Below are 22,788 nucleotides of genomic sequence, written 5' to 3' on the forward strand. Positions count from 1 at the left end.
GGCTGAGGATCGTGGGTAAATTTATTAATATTTTCTCTCTGTTACTAAGATGTAATTAACATGTCCAAGCTAATTATCGCACAGCTGACTGAAATTAATGGAGTTTGCTGATTATAGATCAAAGCCAGGTAAGGATTGTGGTTAAGTTATTATTCTTATTGATTCACCGATATGGTGCAGTTTCCAGAAAATGGTTTATATGTCTGTGCAGCCAGTAATAAGGCCAAAAAAGATGGTTTGGTTAGGGTTACATCCTTTTAAAAAATAGGTAGGGTAGGAAGGCTTTTTATTTATTTATTTTATTTTTTATTATTAGGCTTTATATAAGAACATTGATTTCATCATGTGAAATGTTTTATAGTTCCATTTTTTAAAACTTATCTGAAACTTTACTGGTATCTGTATTAATACTATATGAATAAATGATCGACAAGTGGTGACCATACTCAAGACTCTGGACCAGGGTTCTTTGTAATTTATTATTACACCAGATAGATTTATCTGGGGCCTAAAAAAAAATACATTTAATTCGGGTTACCCGACCCTACCTACGGAATAGGCGCTGACCCTACCGTTTTTATAGTCAGTTTGAAAAAAAATAAAAAAGTAAAAAAAAAATTTTTTTTTTTTTTTTTTTAATTGCTTTTCACTTTGTAGTTGAAAACCTTAAATGCTTATATGGAAGATAACTTTAACACCGTTGTCCAATGATGAAAATGACATTCTTATATAAACCTAATAAAAAAATTAAAAAAAAACCCTACCTATCCTACTGTACCAATTTTTGAAAAGGATGTAACCCTAACCAAACAATTTTTTTTAGGCCTGGGAGTCATACAGAGGATCTGAATGTCCTGTCCAGTCCTATCTTGTTATGTCCTGTTAAATTAATATTGTGTTGCATGCAGGATTCAAAGTACACACATGAAATCCCATACTAAGGTATATAAATGGTCAGCATGTGGAATGGTGCACCTGCTTTTGCTGTGACAATTCACTTTGTCTTACGAGAAAAGAAAAAATGGAAAGAATTACAAAAAATGTTCTGGTCTGAAAAATATGTTGTTGCATGTAGCTTCAAAAGTTTTGCACCTACACACACACCATTGAGCCATCCCAGTGTCCAGGCGGTGTCTAGGGGGTATTTATTGCCTCTGTGATAGCTCTAGTAAGTACCAGACATGACATAGAAATAGTTAACACATACATATACATGCAGTTAATTTCAAAACTGTATCAAACATTGTAAAGGCATTTAAAAGCTCTTCAGAGCTTTAGCTACATGTCACTGAGTGCAAAATGATATGAAGCTTAACTTTACCATAGAAATCACACATCCACTGCCAAAATCTTGTCCTAGGTGTAGCTTACCAACATAAGTATGTACAGTGTACTAACAAATTACTAGGCTACCTTTAAATAGAATTGTACACTGGTTTTGAAAATGGGACTAACAATAGCCCTGAATAGGCGGTAAGCGGCGTCGAGTATATTGTCCACTCAATAACTTGAGAAGCCTTTGGTCTATCATCACAAAATTTCGTCAGAATGTGTATGGGAATAATATCTTGGACAAGTTTGATAACCAGCTATAATGCTTGAGTCACTTGGTAGTTATTGCCCTTTAATTATAGAAAGTACCTTAAATTGGTCTGATTCACTCAATAACTTATAATGCCTTAGTCCAATGACCACCACATTTGGTCAGTATGTGTATTGGCATAATATCTCAAACCAGTTTGATTACCCATCATATCCCTAAAGTGACTTGAGAATAAATACCATACATGACAATTGGTAAGCATTGCTTTAGAGTAGTATGAGCAGTAGTATACAACATGGGCACAATATCTGACCAGCAGTATCATTTGAGTCATTCGAGAGTTATCACCCTTTAATTATAGAAATTATTTAAACTTGGTCTTGTCTGATACCTAGTCATATATTACCCTTTATTTATAGAAATAACATAAAAGTGTTCTCATCTGATAAATTACTTTTGAAGCCTTTGATTAATCATCATTAAATTTGGTCAGAATGTGCATGGGAATAAAATCTTGGAAAAGTTTGTTTATTAGCCATAATGTTTGAGTGACTGAGACATTGCTCTCTAACTGCATGAATTACCTAAACTTGATCTTGTCCGATCAATTACTTATGCAGCCTTTTAACCAATCATTATAAAATTTGTCAGAATGTGTGTGGCCGAATATCTTGGTCAGATTCAATAGCCAGTTCAAGCCTTAGTCACTTCAGAGTTGTGACCCTTGAATTGGCAAAAACTGTCGTTACAGTGTGGGCTGACTACCTGTTGCTTTTGCAAATAAACTTGTCAACAACTTTGGTGTTCTTAGTTTAAACATATTTATTTTACAACAATTGTGAAACAAGTGATTACAACATTATATTAATCACTCTCGTTGCCACGATTTTACGTGAGAGTGTGGTCTTGTGTTTCTTTCTTTGGTGTTTTTAAATTAGGAGAGACGTATTTGATGCTCTTGTTGAAAGTGAAAAAAATATATATAAAATGATTTGAATGTGATTATAAAAGGTTTAAATGGATTTCTTATTTAAACTGCAGATTGGCAATAAAGGTCAGCTAGACTGGTCTTCCCTCGGTCATAACAAATTTCATTTAAAATCAAAAATATCTTGTAAAACACATGTTAGTCTAATTAATGAATGGTTATTTAACATGTTTTAGGTGCCTGATCATTTTGCAAATGAAATATGCTCTGCATATAATTTAATACCTATATTCTTTTATATGCATTATTTATGTACTATGTATGAATCAGAAGATGAAGTTTTGCCGGTTCAAGAAATTTACATCACATGGGTTTAATCTATCAAATCGAATCAAATAGGATAAACCCATGTTGTTTATGCTTTATATAGATTTATAGATGATTAAATTTAGTTTTACTTTTGTTTTAGATCTTAATTATGGGTCAGACATTGGCATGGATTCAGGTATAAATTGATTGTACAATATATAGCTAAACGCAGACAAACATTGTGTTATAGATTGTTTAGTATTGCTTTCTTTATATGTGTTCAAAATTATAATCATACAAAGTTGTGAAACTATATGGTTTTCACAGTGTATGATGTTAAAATGAACACTTAATAAACAAAAACATGTATCTGTTTAAATGGCATGCTGGTTGATTTTTTTTTAAAGTTTGACTGTTGAATTTAAATGATTAAAACATGATTATCTTTGTATCCTTACACGCTCAGCTAGTGGATGCAAAAAAAATATAAAATTGAACATGTGTGTTTGATTTTTTCTTGATATTAAAAATATAATATATTTTTGACATTGTATTAAAAAAAAATTGATTTTTTTTGTCTGAAAATAATAAGTAAGCCCATGTGTGCCTATCCTTTTTGTCATATGATACTACTGTTTGCATATGAACTTAGCATTTCAAGATTTTAAAGGATTAGATCATTGTGGCTTGGAGTCCACCCTAATCCATTGAGTTAATTTCAAATCAAGTTTAACATCTAGAGACTGTTGATTGCTTTTTCTCATAAAAAAAACCCTCCTGCAGCCATCAGGAATTAGGCATATACTTTGACATATCACCAAAGAGCTAACTACTGCAACGCATCCATACAATAACAGTTTACATTGTGTTCTCTTTAAATTACACTCACATGATCAATGCAGTGACTGTTTGAAGCCACAGGGGTTTCTCTCATTTTTTTACCCTATAGACAATAGATTTTATTTAGGGTAAAAAAATCGAGAGAAACCTCTGTGTTTGAAGCTGCAGCTGGCCATCTATTCGCTGCAAAATGGTTTGGGATTTATGCTTTATTAAAGTGATTGATGAGTACATTTTGCTAAGTTTATTTGCGAACAGAAGTAAAAGTGTCAAAGCATTTCGCTACTTCTACTAAATATAATTTTCTTTTCATGTTCATTGTTAACAATTACTATATCACTACATAAAACTGCATCTCCATTCCATTTCGTCAAAGGTTAAGGGATTCGAAAAACTGTTTTGATGAATAGATGTGTTGTATTTCAAGTTCCTTTCCTGTTTGATTCTGTTTGGCATCTATTAACTAGCTTGTTCACTATGTTCAGTGCACCACATACCTGTTACTTAGAAGTTTAAACCTTTTTGTACGTATTGATAATGTAACCATGTAATAGTTGGTGTTTATTTTTGTTTTTCTTAACAATAAAGTCTGCAGACCGGGCGCAGCCTGGCACCATTGTTTAGAAGACCAAAAATAAATGCTGACTTTGATAGTGGTCAGTGCCAAATGCCTATTGAATGCCTCTAAACTAGCTGGTACACATGCATAATTTCTTGTAAATAACTTATTTTATAAAACTGATAAATGACTAAATGGAATTTTGGCAGTTATTTTTGTTACTAACCGGAAAATTGGCGGTTATTTTTATATTTGCACATCCAAGCCTCTGAAGTTTCATTTATGGCAGAAGAAAGACAGATTGTTGTTGCTTAATGAAAATTTGGGGGTTATTTTTGTTGACTAAGTGGAAAATTGGTGGTTATTTTTGTTGCAAAATGGAAATTTGCCAGTTGTTATCTGCTTGTTTAGAGCTCTTCTAAATGATTAAATGTGAATCGTACAGCAATTCCTTTGGCAGGGGCATGAGACTAAAAACTAAGTATTTTTGTACAAATATGGTTTGAATAAAAAACAACGTTAGACAGACATGTTTAGAATCTCTCTTGTCAAGAGCATGGAAACTTTGTGACATGCATTCATATCTATAACATATATACGTAAATGTATTCAGTTTCCTTATTCAGAATGTACTGCAACACAGCTTTATTTATCTATGCATGCAAGCTTTGCTTAAATTTGACTTGTAAAAAAAAACATTAAAATTTATGTAAAGTTAGGTCACAACAAACTGATAAATAGTTGGTTAACTTTACAACCTCCTTCCCCCCCCCCCCCACACCAAAAAAAATAATATTGAAATAATTTTTTTTTTTCAGCTGATTTAAAAAGTTTATAGAGTGCTTTTGGTTGTAAGTGTTGATGTTCTAAAAAGCCAGTTGTTTTTTTCTTATACGGCAGTGTGCTTTTGACCCCAAAAGTACCCCCAAGAACCAGTGGCCCAAATGGTTTCAGCCCTCCAGTTGCCAGGTCAATCACGTCCCTGTTATTGTTTTTAAGTGTCCCTCTCATACTTTTCAACCAAAGATTGCACAAAAGACCCAAAAATGCAACTGTTTAAAGCCATGTTGCATCAGACAACTCAAAAATAGGTTATTTTGTCTCGGACAAAACAGTTATTAAACATGAATACCTCATGGGTTTTTTCCTTTTACTAAATACACTTTAAGTGGTAGTTGTTCAAGATTGTTTTTCTAAGTATTATTTTTATAAATATAGAAATGGTTTTGCCTTTGCCTTTCTTGTTTAAAAAAACACACCATAAAAAGTTGTATTTTCATTTCTATTTTGACCATTCACCCTTACTTTTCTGATGTTGTGGCCTAATTATACATACCATGGTTCTTTGATTAAACTTTTATTTTTTGCTAGTAAATATGTTAAATTCTCCAAACTCAGGGGCTAGGATAATGCATGTTTCATTTAAACTTTAATAGGTTGATCCAGTTTATTTTTATAATTTTAATGCATTATTATATTTAACTCATTGTAATTTTATGCTCAAACCCAAAAAGCATAATGATTCGTTTGAAGATAAAAACTATAAACCTTTATCATTTTTTGTTTTCAATTAATAGCTACTTGGCCTCAAATTTCCCAGGTAAAAAAGTGCCAAAATATCACCTACATTTGTTTTGTTCATCTGCACATTAACTCTTGTTTTGTTTTGATCATTAAGTCAAATGAGTTAAACATGATAATGCATTACAATGATTTGTTTCTTTACATCTACCTGTATTGTGCGTTTTTAAAAGGTTTGTTTGTAGGGGAACTTTTATTTAACAGATGCATGCTTTTTGCAACTTTTGACTGAAAAATCTTTCTTCAAGTAGCTCACACAATAGTATTCAACAAAAGGAATGAATTACATTTCAATAAAGTGTATCCTCAATTTTTTTTGTGTGTGGTACCATGAAATCATAACATATTTTTTTATTTTTCAGAGAAAAGTGATGGCTGAAGAAGGTCCGTATATCTCTTTTGTAAAGAATGAACTTTAAGATGAAATTTGTAATGATTGTATTGTTGTTCTCTAAACAAGTTAGTGTTGAAATTTGTAATGTACTTATCCCTTAAAACGTTGACCTCTCCTCATGTAGTATTACATCCGTGTATAAACCAAACTTCTTTACACTTCAGAACATGTTTTCCCGGACACCTTGGAAGGGTTTGGTTATCACTTTAACACAGGTAATTCTACCTTATTATTTAAATCATCTGTATTTATATATATATATGATCTCACAAGTTAATACAAAGAAGTATGAAAGAAGAAAAGCCTTTATAACTTTTTCATAACATGTATTAAATTTGTATTATATTGCAATGAATGATTTTTTTTATCATAATGGCAATTTTGCAAGAGAAATTAAGATCTTATTCATTTTAGTGGTAATTTTTTTATGCTATAAAATAACATGAATGTCAAGTTACATTATACTAGTGCGTTATATGACATCATTTTAATAAAAGACAAAACAAAATGTTGGTATTTTACTCTAAACATGGAACAGTGTAAATGTGGCGTAATTACTAAATGTGAAGTTATCTGTAAATGTGACATAATTAGTGTGGCGTAATAAGTAACTATGGCGTAATTAGTAAATGTGGCGTAATTAGTTATATTATGTAATTGGTAAATAGGACATAAATAATAAATATGACATAACAAGGAAATATGACCTCATTAGTATATATGACATCATAGATTTCTGCAGCTAAAAATAAAATGGTGGTACCCATTCTATGACATACTTTTAACATCCATGGCATATTTAAGGTAGTAACATATTTGATGGCGAACAGTGATGATTTTAAAATTAACAATGACACCCATTTCTGTTTGCTGCAGTTCAATTGTTGTAACAGTTTAAAGAGCATAAATGAAGGATGTTATTCAGATAGTATTCCTAACCGTATGTCATCTTCTTCTATTCAGAGGGTCTATTGCGGACTATAGATCAGGATGAAGAGTTCAAGTTTGAGGTGCGGGAGGGGGACCACGCCTACAACCAGAAGCACTATAATGCCCTCGGGGAGGTAGGACAAGGGTCTTGCTGAACTTTGTATGGACACTGTAATACTAGACAGTTACCGTATACACTTGATTTTTTTTATTACATGTATCAGAATTGTTCTGGAAAACTGGCTGTAGGATGCAATGCCTTAGTAATACACTTTGTGTTATATATTAACATTTTTATTGGAAGTCATTAGCAAAAAATAATGGAACATTCAATGTTAGAATTTAATGCTTTAGTAACGGCATATGTCAACAACATTTTAAATCAATAGTTAATAATTGCATAACTACATCAATATGTTTCAGTTGATAGAGAAAAAGATTTACAGTATGATGGAGCGAGACTACAAACTGCAGCGAACCTACCTGCCCGTAAGTCTTCCCTTCGAAAAAATGGAATATTTCACCATATAAAACATGCTTGTAAAAAAATAGTCATACTGTCAGTGACATCTTTGATAACTATTCTACTATAAGGACCTAATCTATGGAGTTTTTTTGATGCTCTAACCACTAACAATCTATCTGGATCCTGTGCCAATATTCACTACCTTATAAGTCCGAGTTTTACATATAAGACAGCTAAACATCATAATGTTATAAATTGCTACTAGATGTTTATTAACATTTGTGAAATTTATATGCAAGTTTTAAATAACACATTTTACTGTCATTGATGCCTGGTGTGTTTAAAAGAAGGATTGACATTATGTTTTGTAATTATATGTAAAGGTCTGAGTCTGAAACTCATTACAGACTCCCACCGTTAGTGAACATGGGCTCTGGAGCAAAATACTGGTAGTAGGCCTTTAGCAGATACTTGAACTCTCCGTTTTAATTTCCTTTCTCACATTTGCCTTTAAGATGAATGCAGAGGAGGGGGAGCCACGTACGTTCGTGTTTCACAGCGGTGACTTGTACACGAACGCAGACAAGATGCTCATCCTTGTGCATGGGAACGGTGTAGTCCGAGCAGGACAGTGGGCTCGCAGGTATACAGGCCGATTGATGTAACGATTAATATTTAATTTACTGCTCCAGTGACATCAGAGCTTATTTTGCATGTAAGTTTCTGATGGAGAAATAGCTGAGCCAGGGCTCTTGTCAATGTCTAGAAACTTCCAGTTTACTGGGGCTGTTCTTTAACATAGGAACTGCCATGCAACATGTATTTTAAACCACAGCCCCAAGTTCAAAAATCTTACCCCCAGTTAAGACTGATAATTAGTGTTTAGTTTTTAATAGATGTATGTTTGAATACTTGGTTGCTCAACTGTATAGGGCTGCAACAATAAACAGGTATACTGGCTGAAGATATATATAGAGAGATTTTCAACATATCAGATTATCACATTATGCATTTTCAAGGGAAGATTTCCTGACAGTGCAAAAAAAATAGAAATAAATCCTCATAAGTAAATTTGCCTGTGAAGTTTGAACATGGTGACCCCTATTACTATTTGTAATGCACCAGCCACTTGTAACCAGGGCCCCCCCCCCCCATGGTCCGGGGAATTGCGGGGACTTTGACTTCTAGTCGAGCCAAGCCCAGTTAAAATCCCTGGCCTGCGGGGACGAACTGATAGTTAAATCCCCACCAAATGCCCCCACATCCCAGGGACCCTAGGTAAGGCCCATTCCCCGCTATTTTTGGCGCGAAGACAAAACCACAGCACTCACCCGGCACAGCTGGGCCACTGGAAGGTAAAAACACATCACATTTCCACGGCTATCCTAGTTATACCCCCAGACCTGGGGTGGCCGTGGTTACAAATGACTGGTGCATTTTATTTATTAATGTCTGTTGCAAAAGTTAAATGTTACAATAAAGTTTCCTTATTTAGCTCACTTTGTTTTAATTTGATGATTCCTGTTTTAAAAATATAAAATTTATTATGATAGGGTTTGAAAAATTTGTTCTTATAAATGAAGTTATTAACACAACTGCAAAAAAATGCAATATATTGAAATACTGATCTGCATATTGTAATACAGGCTCTTCATGTTGCAAAAACAGACTGTGCATATTGCAATACATGTGTGTTACGGTGTATTTTAAGTTCAATGTTTTAGTCCTATAACTGTGCCTGTATTTGTAGGTTGATAATCAATGACTGCCTGAACAGTGGAACCCAATTCCCATTCATCAAATGGGGTCGGGAGAATGGTTACAGCGTTATAGTGGCTAACCCTAATCTCAATACCCTCGAGACCCCGGAGGCCAGGAAAAGGAAAACACCCATCAAGATAAGGGTACTGTTGACATGAATCCTTGTAATTTGTGACAAGCTAAGCCAACACAAAATGGTGATGATTGATATACTAATGATAGCGTTTGTAAGCATAGTTGCCAAATGAAATCCCATTGCTCCAAATTCTGGGCTGCAGATCAATTTGCATAATCATTCTGCAGATGCAGTTTGTATGAAGATGTAAAATAAAAAATCAGTAGAACTGTACCACAAAAAAATGAGAATTTTAAATTTTGATGCATGTGTTGTTCTGCATAATTTTGACATAAATTTAAAACTTTGAATATATTCATGTGAAACTTATCACATATGTTTATATTAATGAAAAAGCATGTGTACAGCAAGCTTGCTTGTTGAAATATTTGTCAACAACCTTGACATCGATACAAACCTTTATGGTCTGTTTGGTGTGTTCTTGTTATGTCTAACAATAACCATGGAGCCTAGGAGATACATGTACATGTAAACTTGGACAAGAGCACCGTGATGTAATGGCCAACGACCATCTGTTGTTGTTTAGTAGAACAAGGGGCATAACTCAACAATTATTAAAGGCAGAATTATGGGCAAGTCTGTTCATGTTGTCTCTTGTGACTTATGTGTTATTTAATATCTTCTTTTTTTGCAAAACTACGTCAAAAATAGCAAAAAAAAACAAGTTTACAACATTAACCCAACTTCATTTCTTCGTAAAACAAACGTGCTAAATAAAAGCCAAGTTGTTTTTTTCACCACTTTTCAACACTGCCCTGGGGAGTATATGAGCTGGCATATCACTGCTCAAACATTCGCCGTTGTCACACACCTTGGGGCTTTTAGAGGGGCTTTTGGAGAATAACTGCTAAATTGTATAAAAATATTTCTCATATTTTCCCGTAGAACAACAGTACCCCTGAAGAACACCTGGAGAGTGTATGGAGGGAACTGGTACAGAGAACCCCGGCTAAACACGTCGCCATTGTAGCCCATAGCTATGGTGGAGTGGCTTCCCTTGAACTGGTGTGTATGGCTGTGTTCACATAGCTAACTCTAATGTTATCGATACAACAAACAGGATTACTCACTCTACATGTATTTTGAAAATGCTGCAGTTATGCATTCTCATTCATTGGGACAAATTTCTCGAAACTTTTTAAGTTCCTTATAACAGGATTAAGATAAGCTCGCTATTTTTGTTTTTCAATAATTTGCGTAATATTTACTTCTTTAAGAAGTTTTATACTTAAGATAGGAATTAAATTTATGATAAACACAATAAACAATTTTCCTTTCATTAAAGATCAATTTAAGTATGTACTTTAGCTAATTGAAATAAGCTACGTAAGCCTGTTAAGCTTAAGAAGTTTCGAGAAATCGTAGCCAGAGTGATGATGCATACCACAATTATCATCATCAAACCTCTGATGAATGAGAATGCAATTTCCCCCATGTTGAATGCAGTGAATTGAATTTGCACCAAAAGTTTATATTTTGATTTTATGCATAAGTGACAAATGTTCAAGATAGATGAACATTTATGTCAGCTATCAGTATGTAAAGTAATACTCAATGTAAAATGATTTAAACAATTCATTTGATTTAAACATAAGCATTTCTCTGACCACTATTCTTTATAAGTTTGTATAATACAGTAAATAAGAGAGTGAAATGTATATTCCAGGCAAAGAACCACCTACGCGAGTTTGAGGAACGAGTTTTTGCCATGGCCTTGACCGACTCTGTCCACAGTCTCCGGCAGCAGGAGGCAGAACCAGACCTTGTACAGTTCTATAAACAGGTTAATGGATACAACTTTTAGTGCTTTAAGTCTTGTGTAATTGTTTCGAAATCTTTTTCACTTTCACATTATTTTTTCTTAGCAAATACAAACAGATAAAATGTACATACACAGAATTATTTAATGTTGAACTCTTATCTTGTGATGTTAACAAAGACCATAAGAAAGTTAATTTTTTAAGACATTTGTTTTACATTGAATTTCAAATTTATGTAGAAAGTAGTAATAAGTGAAGCATTATGTTTCAAATGCACAGTATGTACTTTCAGCATGTGGTTAATTGGGCGTCAGCGTATGACCCCCTGGATGCCCCGCTGCAGACGTCAGAGGATGAGGTGCCCACTGTGTCTGCAGGTTTGTTGCACTACTCTACTACATGTACAGTATTAACAGTTTCCATTCTTCAGGGTGTTCAACTTTTTCCATGTCTTTTATATCCGAGAAACTTCAGGACAATCGAGGCATTACTATGCATACATCATTACATGTAAATCTCTTACTAAAAATTTAAATTGAAGACTCTAGAAAAATTGAGACGTTAAAAGATAAGACATGTTCTGACTTTTATTAACAGTTATTGGATTGTATATCAAGGTATCAGGCACCTAGACCAGTCATGGAAATTAGTCTTTTTGATGAACAAACCCAAAATTATGACTGCTTGGCATTACATTTTTGAACAAGCCCTGCTGTATAAAACCCAGAATTTGAGCAAGCCTGGAAGGCATTTAACTAGTACAGGGCTTGCAGGCTTGTGCTAATATTGACCACTGCCAGACAAAAAATCAGGTACATGTAGTCCGAAATATGTTTAGTGAGTCTCTGACTAATGAACTCCAGTTTACTTCGTCTGCTGAAACATATGGCAAATTACACCCCGACCTCAACCACCCTAATATCACCAACATACTTTCAAAACGTCCTGAGAGAAAAACTGTATGTTATATGTCTTAGGAACTAAAAATAAAACTTCTTATTAATTAATTGTTCTCTTTACTTATCCCCTCTTAGTTCCGAGTCTTCTTTACATGTATCTACATAATGTACTTCCAGGGACGGACAAGCACGAGTACACAAGTTACTCCAGTATGCATTCCATATTCAAATACTTCTGTGCACGATATGAGCAAACTGTCCATCCCACAAGCCGCCCGTTCAAGGTTGGCGAGCCCAACTCCCTGACAGAGCCCACATCATCGGAGAGTCAACACCTCATCACACGAGGGCAGGGGGAGGGGGAATACTCACCAGAACATCCTACGCAGACTCCGATTGGTGAGAATGGATCCAATGGTGATATGGACACTGACAAACAGACAGATACAAGTGCTGAAACTGAGACCCAGAAAAAAGAAGTTAAAAGTGAATTGTAGACATTGTATCATATTTATAATTGATCTTATTGTGATTGACTTTTTTGGATATCAAAAGAAGTGCATCATTTCCTGGTTGTTTTACATTCAAGAATTCATATCATGTGGTATTCTTTCGTGAATATGCATACAAAACATAACCATCTGGTCTAAAAGGGAAGAAGAAAATTAGTTTTATGTGTAATTATATATACATATTGTATTCATTTAAGTGACTATAAAGAACAAAGTAATGATTCAGACATTGTTATACCCCCCAAAACAAAGTTTGGGGGGGGTATACTGGAATCGGGTTGTCCGTCTGTCCGTCTGTAGGTCTGTCTGTCGGTCTGTCCGTCCGTTTTTTTTTTGTCCGGGATTCATCTTTGTCGTTATTGAACAAATCTTTTTCAAACTTTCAAATATTAATGACCATGATGTAAACCTGTGCCTCCGTGGATTTGGTCAGAGTCGCATGATCCTGAGTGGAGTTGTGGCCCCTTAATGAGTTAAATTGGGCAAAATTAGCTTTGTCCAGGATTCTTTTTTGAAGCTATTGAGCAAATCTTTTTCAAACTTTCAAATATTAATGGCCATGATGTAAACCTTTGCCTCCATGAATTTGGTGGGAGTCACATGATCCTGAGTGGAGTTGTGGCCCCTTAATGAGTTAAATTGGGTAAAATTAGTTTTGTTCGTCCTACTCCTTCGTCATTTTTGAATGAATCTTTTTCAAACTTTTAGCCATGGTGAGAACATTTGCCCCTGTGATTGTGGTTGGAATCACATGATCATGTCTCCAATTATGGCCCCTGAATAAGTTAAAATAGGCAAAAATTATACAGCTTTGTCTAGCCTAATCCTTGGTCATTTTTTCTCATTTTTTCTATAAATCTTTTTCAAACTTTCAGATGTCAATGACCATGATATGAACTGTTGAATATGTGATTTGGTGCACCTGTATTAATCAGAATGTTTGCATGGCCTTAAAAAGACCTTTAATTGATTTTGTCCTTAAAAAGACCATCAAAAGTCCTGAAGTTAGGTGCATACAGGCCTTAAATTTGTTACAATATTCGCTTTGGTGGCCTACTCCTTTGTCATTTTTCAATAGGTATTCTAAATAAACTAAATAAATGTATTGCCTTGTGCTTTCTAATGATACCATAACTAAGGCCAGGGCAAACAACCTAGACAGGGAAGGGTTGGAGGGTATTCGTTAGCCTTTGGCTTACAGTTCTAGTTGTAGCTAAAGGCTTGTTTATTTTTACGCTATATTTGTTTTGTGCAATGATCAGTGTTTTGTTTTGTTGTTTCTATGTTTACCTGCATGATCATGTTTTATTCATGATAAAGAGGGGGTATTTGTGGAATTTCAGTGTTAGATGGAAAATAATCACAGGAAGCAATATTTTCATCGAAATTCAACAAATTGTTCATTTCTTTTATGCTATAAAGGAAAAAAATGCCAATTTAATTGGAAGATTGTGTGATGAATGTAACATCAGTTGGGACATTATTAAAAGAAATCAACCCAGCAAAGTGAATGCTACATTTCTTTTGAAAGTGATACAAGAACGCAAATTATTAAAAGCAGTGATATAAAAAATAACTTGACAGTGAAAATAAGAGCAGTGAAATTTACCTAAATTCATAAAAGAATCTGTGTTGTTTTATTATTTATTGATGAATGATTGTTACATTGTTGGCAGATTTTGTAACTAGGCCATCCTTTAACAAAATATTAGTTTCCTATGGCCTGACCCAGATGTTTTTCAGTTGGAAAGTTGAGATCCCTTTTTTAACAAAATTAGGACTAAACCAGGGAGTTCAACAGCTTATAAAGTTTAAGTTAATATTTTTGCATACATAACGAGTTAAATGTTATTGTCAGCCATTTTTTCTTTTCTATTGATATTACCATTCTATACATGTACACAACATCTCAGTTGTATAGTTCTCCCAAATTTTGTGCAATTGTTAAACCGACTACCAGGCATATTCGTTGAATGTTCTGCAAATGTGGGTATTGAACAATTAAGTACTTTCACAGAGTTCTGCTGGTTTTAAAATGTAAATGCTCGTTCTATTTGTTTGTCTTGATTTAACTTTTTATTTAATATTCTGTTTTGATAAACATATTGAATATAATCTAACAAAAGCTACATTGTAATAAAAGGTTAACACTAAGTTATTGTTGCATTGTGCTTTTGTTGAACTGCCTATTTAAAGTTTATGCTTTCATTGACAAAAGAAACTTGATTCATACTAAAGCATAACACCACTTCTTAAAAGAAGAATTAATGTCTTGCAAGTTGTCTGGAAGAATTACAGTCTGCACAAGCCAAAGAATGAATTTTATTACATATATCAGCTCATTATGATGTACCAAAAGCATTTTTAAATTTCTCCCAGGTATGATTTACTGTACGCATAGCATATAACCATTCAACCATTGACACCATTGTGTGACCTTAACAAAAGACCTTAAGATCATGGTCGAGACATGGTTCACACCATCACATCTTCCAGTTTGATCGTTCATTGCAGAGTTATGGTCCCTTAATATACTTCACTATCATAAGGCATGTCCGTACATCTCCATAAACACTGGTCTTATTTTGTTGAATTATCACCGAATTGGTATCAACTATTGTGCATATCATCGACAGGTTATGGCCCATTATATTCTTTACTATGAGTGTAAGGCCATGATTCCTTCCCTGGATACCCTAGATTTATTGCAGTCATGGTGCCTTTATATACTTAACTGTTTTAGACATATCTACACTATTGTTGGACTTGTCAGCGCATCTTCTCAACTACAACTGACAAGATTCTGTTGAGACCTCCGGAGTGGTTGGTATGAAGCCAAGTTGTTCACATTGTGGCATGTTATGGCCCCTTTATATACTCAACTATGGCAAGGTTTGTTTGTGTTTCTTTGCCACAGATCAGATCTTGTTGATACTTCACTTAAGTGACTAGTACCAAGCCTAGGGCCACATTCCAGTCAGATATCCGAATGTTGAGCATATGAGTATATACTTATACTTAAAAAACATTAACATTGGAAGAATTAGTTTTTGTATGCCAGCATTCTTCAGCCAGATAGCTGCAGATAAGACCAATTACAACTTCCTGCAATAAAAAAGTAGAAGTAGAGGATGTTGGTTAATGTGACAAATGCACCTTTAAGTTCAGGTATATATTACAAAGTACACTTATATGTATAAAAAAATAACTGTTTATAGATTGCAGTGACTACGACATATGGCACAGTCATGCAGCCTGATGGATCCGCAGCATTACAGGACAAGAATAAACTGGTGACATAACACTAAATCCTAAAGCAAACAAAAAGAACAACACAGGATCACTCATCATTATTCACATGTATTTATTATGATATCTTCAAGCTTTGCTGTATCATGAAAGAAAATATTTGTTTTTATAACTCCTAATGGTTGTGGAAAATACTGGGGAAAAAATCAAACAAATAGACAAGGAATAGCTTCTTTTGACAAAATAAATAATAGTACCACAGTGAAGATTTACGGTATTGTTTTGCACTCTTTTAATGTAAACACACATGTTCCTAGCACATGTCTGTGTAAGTGTAAAAGCTTTTGTTGTTGTATCCAAAATATAGGAAAATGCATGTATACATGACAATACAACTCAAATGGGTAAAATTAAGACTTCTTAAAGTTGCATTTGTATATTTGTTAAATTTTTTTTAACATTGACTTTAGTGATTGTGTACATGATTCATACATAATGAACGTAATGAATGCTTTTAGCATCATAAAAAAATCGGTGAAATCATTAACAACCTAAACAATACTTTTGAAAACATACATGTTATATTTGAACAAAAAAATAGCACATTGCACTAGCACTGACTGATAAAGTTGCGTATTTGCTGTATAGTTGCACTGTCCAGAGCACAAAGATCAAAGTCAAATGTGGAGCTACCAACACTAAACTTGCCCACTTTCTTAATCAGCAGGACTACCTTGACGAGCACTGCCGGGTCTTGTATCGTCATAAGCTGTCTCTGTAGGGCCACAAGATCAGTGAGATCTTCCCCGTTTGGAGAAGCGTAAGCGCCCTGTGGAGCCTCATCACCAATATTCATGTTTCCCCCAGGCCTATTGGGAATTACCTCGGAGGTGTGATAACCATCAATGTCAAACCCAGAACTCTCACTGTGGATCAATCTCTCATGCTTTACAATTGAACGCTCCGATGCTGGTTTCAAACCCTGCTCACTGGATCTCTTACGTTGTCTCCTGCTGGAATGTTCACCAGGTCTCAAGTCAGGTTTGCCCTGTCCCTCTGGTTGCCTGCCCTCCTCCGGGGTTAAGATGGTGCCCCTGGGAGAGGTGTGGTTGGTGAACACTGGGTCAGGGTCAACCTCCTCCTCCGACTCTTCTTCACTAAGCTGATCTATCAACTTGCCTGCAAAAAGGACATGAGCATAAATAACTGACAGGAACATGACAAGGGCAGTAAAATAAGTGAAACCCAATTTTAACAATTTGGAGAAATCTGTGTTATGTAATCATTCAAATACAGGCTTTAATGATTTAATAACTTTAACTCAGAAATAAGCATAATTCCTTCATGAACATAAATCTAAATTCTTACCTTCAAAGGAAATAGTAACATTTGTGCAACTACTAGTATTTACTCACCTAGGGCACTCTTATTGGCAGTGGAGGCCTTGCTACTGGCAGGACTTGAGGGCGGGCTGGAGGTGGGACTGGGACTGTGTGGCCTCAAAGGCTCCTCAACCTCACATTCTGAGAGCACAACTGGGGACACACTCCGGGATCGACCCACAGTTGTCGCTGTCGACGAGGATATGGAACTGACCACGGAACTTGAGTCTGAGTCATCAGACAGGGAAAGATCATGCTTGAGTTCCCGTGATGTCACCTTTGATAACTGTTTGTGCTTGTGTTTGTAAGACATCTGCCTGTGGGAGGATTCTGATGATTTTTTTTGTTTTGGCTTTTCTTTTTCTACACTTTTTTTATGCTCAGTTGGTTTTACTGTTTCTAGTTTTTCATGAATGGTCCGGTCTTCTCTACTGGCTGACTTGTGTTCTGCCTTTTTGTCTCTTGGATGATGTGATGGTTTTACTTTGTGACTTGTTTTTTCAGGTATGGTATTGCCAATAGTATCTTTGTCATCTTTTTTTGACATTTCTTTTGGACTTATACTTTTTCTATGACTAATTTCTTTCATTCTTTCTTTATCTGCTTTCCTTTTAATTTCTTCTGGTGAATGCTCCTTGTCCTTTTTGACAGATTCCTTTCTGTTTTCTGACATTTGGCTGCTTTCATCAATGTCTTTGATCTTTGCTTTTTCACTTCTAAAATGTTTTTTATGAGACTTTTCACTTCTACTTTCATTTTCCTTTTCTCTTCTTTCCTTCCTGTACCTGTCTTTCTCCCTTTGCCTTTCTTTTTCTCGTTCTTTCTCCTTTTCTTTTCTTTCTTTTTCTCTTTCCTTCTCTTTCTCCCGTTCTTTCTCCCGTTCCCTTTCTTTTTCTCGTTCCCTTTCTTTCTCGCGCTCCTTTTCCTTTTCTCGTTCTCTTTCTTTCTCTCGCTCTCTTTCCTTCTCTCGCTCCCTTTCTTTCTCTCTTTCTCTTTCTCGTTCATTTTCCCTTTCCAACTCCTTTTCCCTTTCTCGTTCTCTTGCCCTCTCTTTATCCCTTTCTTTCTCAGCATCCTTATCTTTGTCCCTTTCCTTGCTTTTCTTTTCTGAAAATGATGAAGATGAAGAGCTCCTCTTCAGTTTTTTTCCAGACAAGTGCCTGGTAGGAGACAGTGAATGTCTCTTCCTAGAAGAGGAAGATGATGAAGTAGGGGCAGATGACTCTGTGTGTTTGCGAGAGGATGAGGAAGACGAATCTTTACTAGAGTGCCTGTCCTTGGAGGGTTTGTCCTTGCTGTCGGTCTCCTTGTCCAGGCGGGAGGAGGAAGCAGACTTGCCGTCCCGGTCCTTTCCCTTACTGCTAGCCCCACTGCTTGATCCATGGCTTGACTTGATACCCTCATCTAGGCTTAGGCGAGGTGGTTTATCCTGCAGGAACAGGGTTAACAGCCTTATATCAAATAACAAGAAACACCGCAATGTGACGAAAACTTTCAATGATCGACAGAAAGAATTCAGCCAATAAGTGGAAAAGACATTTCTATTTTAAGAACAGTAACAAGGTTTTGTAACCACTTTTCTGTTTTTATTAACAGTGAACTTGAACAATATCAGGACAGGTCTCAATAAACGTTTCCTATATACTAAAGTTTGGTCAAAATATGATAAAACAAAGATATTCAGTTTCAATTGTTTTTCTATTTTAAGTAACAATGGCATTTACCCTAGGTGCCACAAACACAATCCTATGAAAGGTCTGTATAACTAAAGCACTCCCTATAAACCAAATTGGTCACAATATGTCAACCTAAACTTAAGATTCATTTTCAACTTTTTCTAGTAACAGCAACCAAATCAAATCACAGGAAAGGTCTCCGTAAACTCTTGTTTTATATCAAGTTTGGTCAGGAAACTGTCAACCCTAAATAAATTCAGCATCGACCGGTTTTCTATTTATCGTAACAGTGACCTTGACCATACGGGCGCCATTCTAATCACCAGGTTTCACTTTGTGAAAACCTATTTAATTTAATAATCAGGTTTCACTTTGAAAAAGCCTGGTTCAAATCAAATTCTTTAATTCCCCATCTTTTTACTCAAATAAACTTACATTGTTTTTTTCTTAAACAGATATCTTATTAATTATTAAACATATATTTCAAATTTCCCGATTTCAATTCTTTGCTTAAATGTTTAAACATATTGAGCTTTCCTTTATTATTTCACAGCTTAAATAGTAAACTATCCATTTACAAATTAGTGCTTACATACCTCAGAGTATGACATTGCATGTTGGGATTCGTGCACATAGAATTGTGTAAGCCGATATGCAGCCCTAAATAAATTTTAACAACAATTGAGGTTATTCAAGTTTTAACTTCTTTATTTAAGAAAAAGGTTACCTTTGATGATATAGTGGAAGTTTTGGGTTTCTTTGGAGATTCAATCTGAGTGGTTTTGATAGGCGGCCCAAACAAATCCTTGAACTGGGCTTCCTCCTGTGGTAGCATCAAAACCTGGAATCAAACGCTTCAGTTACTTACACTATGTGATTATATATCATGACTTGCATGTTTATATGTGATGCTGCAAAACAGATAAAAAGAATAATATAATATAGGCTATGGTCTATTTATTAATTCATCAAAACCCTTGTTTGTTTAGTATGAAGAAATATCAAAAATACAAACAATTTAATAGGAAAACAAAGGCTTATCATAGATCATTATTTTGTCAGTTAATACCTTGAACAACAAATAACCTTTAAACTGTACATACATTTTCGCATGAATATACAATAGACATGCATAAATAATATATTAAATCAGTAATGAATAGATCAACAAAAGCGACAAAGAGTCATACCCCTCCAGACTTTAAGACTTTTTTCTTGAACTCCTCTGTTGGGTTTTGGAAGGTAAGCTTCTCACAGCGTGAGTGGCTGACTGGGTCTGCAGTGTTAAGAAAGAGATTGTATTCCAGGTGGACTTTTCGAGGTTCTTGTTTGCTCTTGAAGTATATGTCGATGGGCAATCTGAAGCCAGCATAGCCATGCTCCTGGACCTGATATGGCGGCTCCTTGCACACTGAAACACAAAAACAGAATGTATTGCTTTTTCAATCCTTTATAGCAGTGAAACATAATCTAAAATTAAAATAAATAGGATTTAAGCAGTTCAACATAAGGGCCAAGATGAGGGCCCCAGGTGAGCTAAAAAAAGAAGGAAAACTGTTCTAAGCACTGAATAATTCAAAAAGTCAAATACAAAATTTAAATTAAACAAATTATTTTATGACCCTCAATTTAAATTTAATTAATTATTTTCTTTATTAAGTCATCTTTTATTATTTACCCCTTTTTGGATTAGTAAATGATGGGTGCAGGGTAAAAACAACTTTTTCCACGAAGTTCGAGATATTGTACTGCTCTGGGCCCCTCACATAGACCGTCCAGTCATGTGTGAAGCCCTCTTTGGTGGGTTTTGTCCTCGGACTCGCTCGATGACCAAGCTCAATCTTTACTTGTACATCTGTTGTCATCTAGAAAAAGAGAAATATGAACATAATTACAATGATTCACAGTCAATGTACTTATAAATGCCTTTGCACCTCTGATTTTGATTTATCATATTTTAATATAATAATTTGTACATGCTTAATTATAATGATACCTATCAATATTCGCCAATAATTTAATTATTTATAAATAAATATAACAATGTCAGTCAGTTATGGCTGATTAAAGTCCAGAATAGGCCACTTCGTTCTTTTATGAGCCTGTGTGAATCACTGATAAATGGGAAACAACTTTCTTTGGTTTAACAAGTATATTAACCAGGCCCAAGGAATTGAATCTACTATGTATCACCCTATAAGCAGGCACTCTTCCACTGAGATATTGGTGCAATCCAGCACCACATAAAACTGATAAGTAAATCTTACTAATTTTTCATTGAACTGGACTCAAATGGGGGTTGTTTAGAAAATTATTGAAATCATATTTAGAGAAGCATTTGTTGGTTGCTTGAAATAGATTACAATAGGTTATTTCCATATGATTCCATGTACAGTACACTCCTAGCTTTACAAACTACCACTTTTTTTGAAAACAAAAGACAAGTCTAGAAAACTGTATACATAGTAACGAGAACATGCCTGTGCGCAATATGTTAATCTATGTCATCACTTTCTGTGTGTTTATCGGAAAACAAAAGTAGGCATTTCTATTAGTTTTACATCTATCGTGCAGGAATCCATCACCGATTATGTTTATATCTCTTTTGAGGATTGCATATTTTCTGAAAATTTTTGAGAGTATCTTAAAATTCAACTCACAATTTGCAAGAGTGCAAGTGCTAAATTTTGAGCTCTGGGATTTAAGCAAGAAGGGGGTTACGTACTGGGCTGGTGTCCCCTATGTTTTGTTAAACCCTCTGAGTTACATAGAAAAGTGGTAGTTCAGCGAGGAGTGTACTGTAACTACGAAAGTAGTTTGCACTCAACAAGTTTTAAAAATCTTAAAAACAAATTTTACCTCTTTCATCAAATTCATAATGTATATACACATGTACCATTATGTTTTGACAGTAAGGAATGAAAAAAAAACAACCTTAAACTTATACTTAATTGTTGATAGGAACTTTTCAGTTTTCCTGTATGAAATTACATATGTTAATATGTCTCGTTTTTATAAGCTTTTGTAGACTTAATAACCATTAAACCAGAATCTATAACAGAGTAAATGTTCGAAAATTGCGACAAAACAATTTGTACATGAAAGATTGCCATATAAAAAATCATAAAATAATCTGTACAATTATTTGGATTGTCAATCACAACAGATAAACTCATAGTTCTGGCTTCCATAACTTAAATGTTGATATTTATTTTTTTGATGTTTACAACACATTAAACATGTCCAAAAAGGTAATATATAACGTGTTCGCTGAAGTTCTTTAGCTAATAAACTCATAGTCTACTTGACATGCGCTGGTTTCAATAAATGATGTCAGTGTTATCTGTAGATCACAAGTTGACATTTAAAATAAATAATCATAATTTGTGCTAATCTGCATCCAGCAAGTCCAACACATTAGATGATATACTTTAGCTGTTTAGACTGTTACAAATTCGGTAAATATAACTATTAATCTTCAAAGGACATTTATATCAAAATACAAGAATACGAGATGGAAACGATAAATAACATAGAAAATAGAAATATAAACCATTTAATGGATTTCCTTCGCAGGTTCAAAATGTAAGCAAAATGTTTTCCTTATGCATTTTTAATTACACAAAATTTTGTATGACAAATCACGAAGCGGAAGTCATTTATTTTGAGGGCTTGATTAATGAAAGTTTTGTTGGTCGATTATGAATCAATGCAACTGTTTTTACAATTTAACTTGTTGCAATAAATTATAATGTTTCAGAACTTTTAATGGTCTTTAAAATACTGCAGTAACTTAACTCAGTAAAATTAATGAGTTTATTTTAATCGATTATTGTAAATAACAATTTCTTGACCATTCGGAA

General features: G+C 34.5%; 2 protein-coding genes across 2 annotated transcripts; one reads left to right on the plus strand and one right to left on the minus strand.

Moving 5' to 3' along the window:
* The first annotated feature begins 109 nt into the window (after positions 1-109).
* Positions 110-14,772, plus strand: LOC128227652 (cotranscriptional regulator FAM172A homolog). Its single transcript, XM_052938390.1, has 12 exons — positions 110-128; positions 2,941-2,976; positions 6,123-6,144; positions 6,319-6,369; positions 7,118-7,218; positions 7,508-7,573; positions 8,066-8,193; positions 9,301-9,454; positions 10,333-10,452; positions 11,114-11,230; positions 11,500-11,584; positions 12,284-14,772. Exons 2-12 carry the CDS (start codon positions 2,950-2,952, stop codon positions 12,601-12,603), a joined length of 1,191 nt encoding a protein of 396 aa, XP_052794350.1. The 5' UTR covers positions 110-128; positions 2,941-2,949; the 3' UTR covers positions 12,604-14,772.
* Positions 14,773-15,965: 1,193 nt separating this feature from the next.
* Positions 15,966-22,609, minus strand: LOC128228993 (protein AF-9-like). The gene is made up of 6 exons (XM_052940605.1): positions 22,479-22,609; positions 20,604-20,790; positions 20,116-20,336; positions 19,653-19,766; positions 17,283-18,678; positions 15,966-17,046 (listed from the first exon to the last, which is right to left on the minus strand). The coding sequence occupies exons 1-6, from the start codon at positions 22,479-22,481 to the stop codon at positions 16,478-16,480; spliced, it is 2,490 nt and encodes an 829-aa protein (XP_052796565.1). The 5' UTR covers positions 22,482-22,609; the 3' UTR covers positions 15,966-16,477.
* Between the last annotated feature and the right edge of the window lie 179 nt (positions 22,610-22,788).

Source organism: Mya arenaria, chromosome 3, assembly GCF_026914265.1.
Source record: "Mya arenaria isolate MELC-2E11 chromosome 3, ASM2691426v1".
NCBI classification, from domain to species: Eukaryota; Metazoa; Mollusca; class Bivalvia; order Myida; family Myidae; genus Mya; species Mya arenaria.

Coding starts and splice junctions, on each gene's coding strand:
- LOC128227652 (XM_052938390.1), top strand. CDS start 2,950: ATGGGTCAGACATTGGCATGGATTCAG. Junction 7,219..7,507: donor ACTATAATGCCCTCGGGGAG/GTAGGACAAGGG, acceptor AATATGTTTCAG/TTGATAGAGAAAAAGATTTA. Junction 7,574..8,065: donor TGCAGCGAACCTACCTGCCC/GTAAGTCTTCCC, acceptor TTTGCCTTTAAG/ATGAATGCAGAGGAGGGGGA.
- LOC128228993 (XM_052940605.1), bottom strand. Junction 20,337..20,603: donor ATTTACTAATCCAAAAAGGG/GTAAATAATAAA, acceptor TTTGTGTTTCAG/TGTGCAAGGAGCCGCCATAT. Junction 19,767..20,115: donor AAGTCTTAAAGTCTGGAGGG/GTATGACTCTTT, acceptor GTTTGATTCCAG/GTTTTGATGCTACCACAGGA.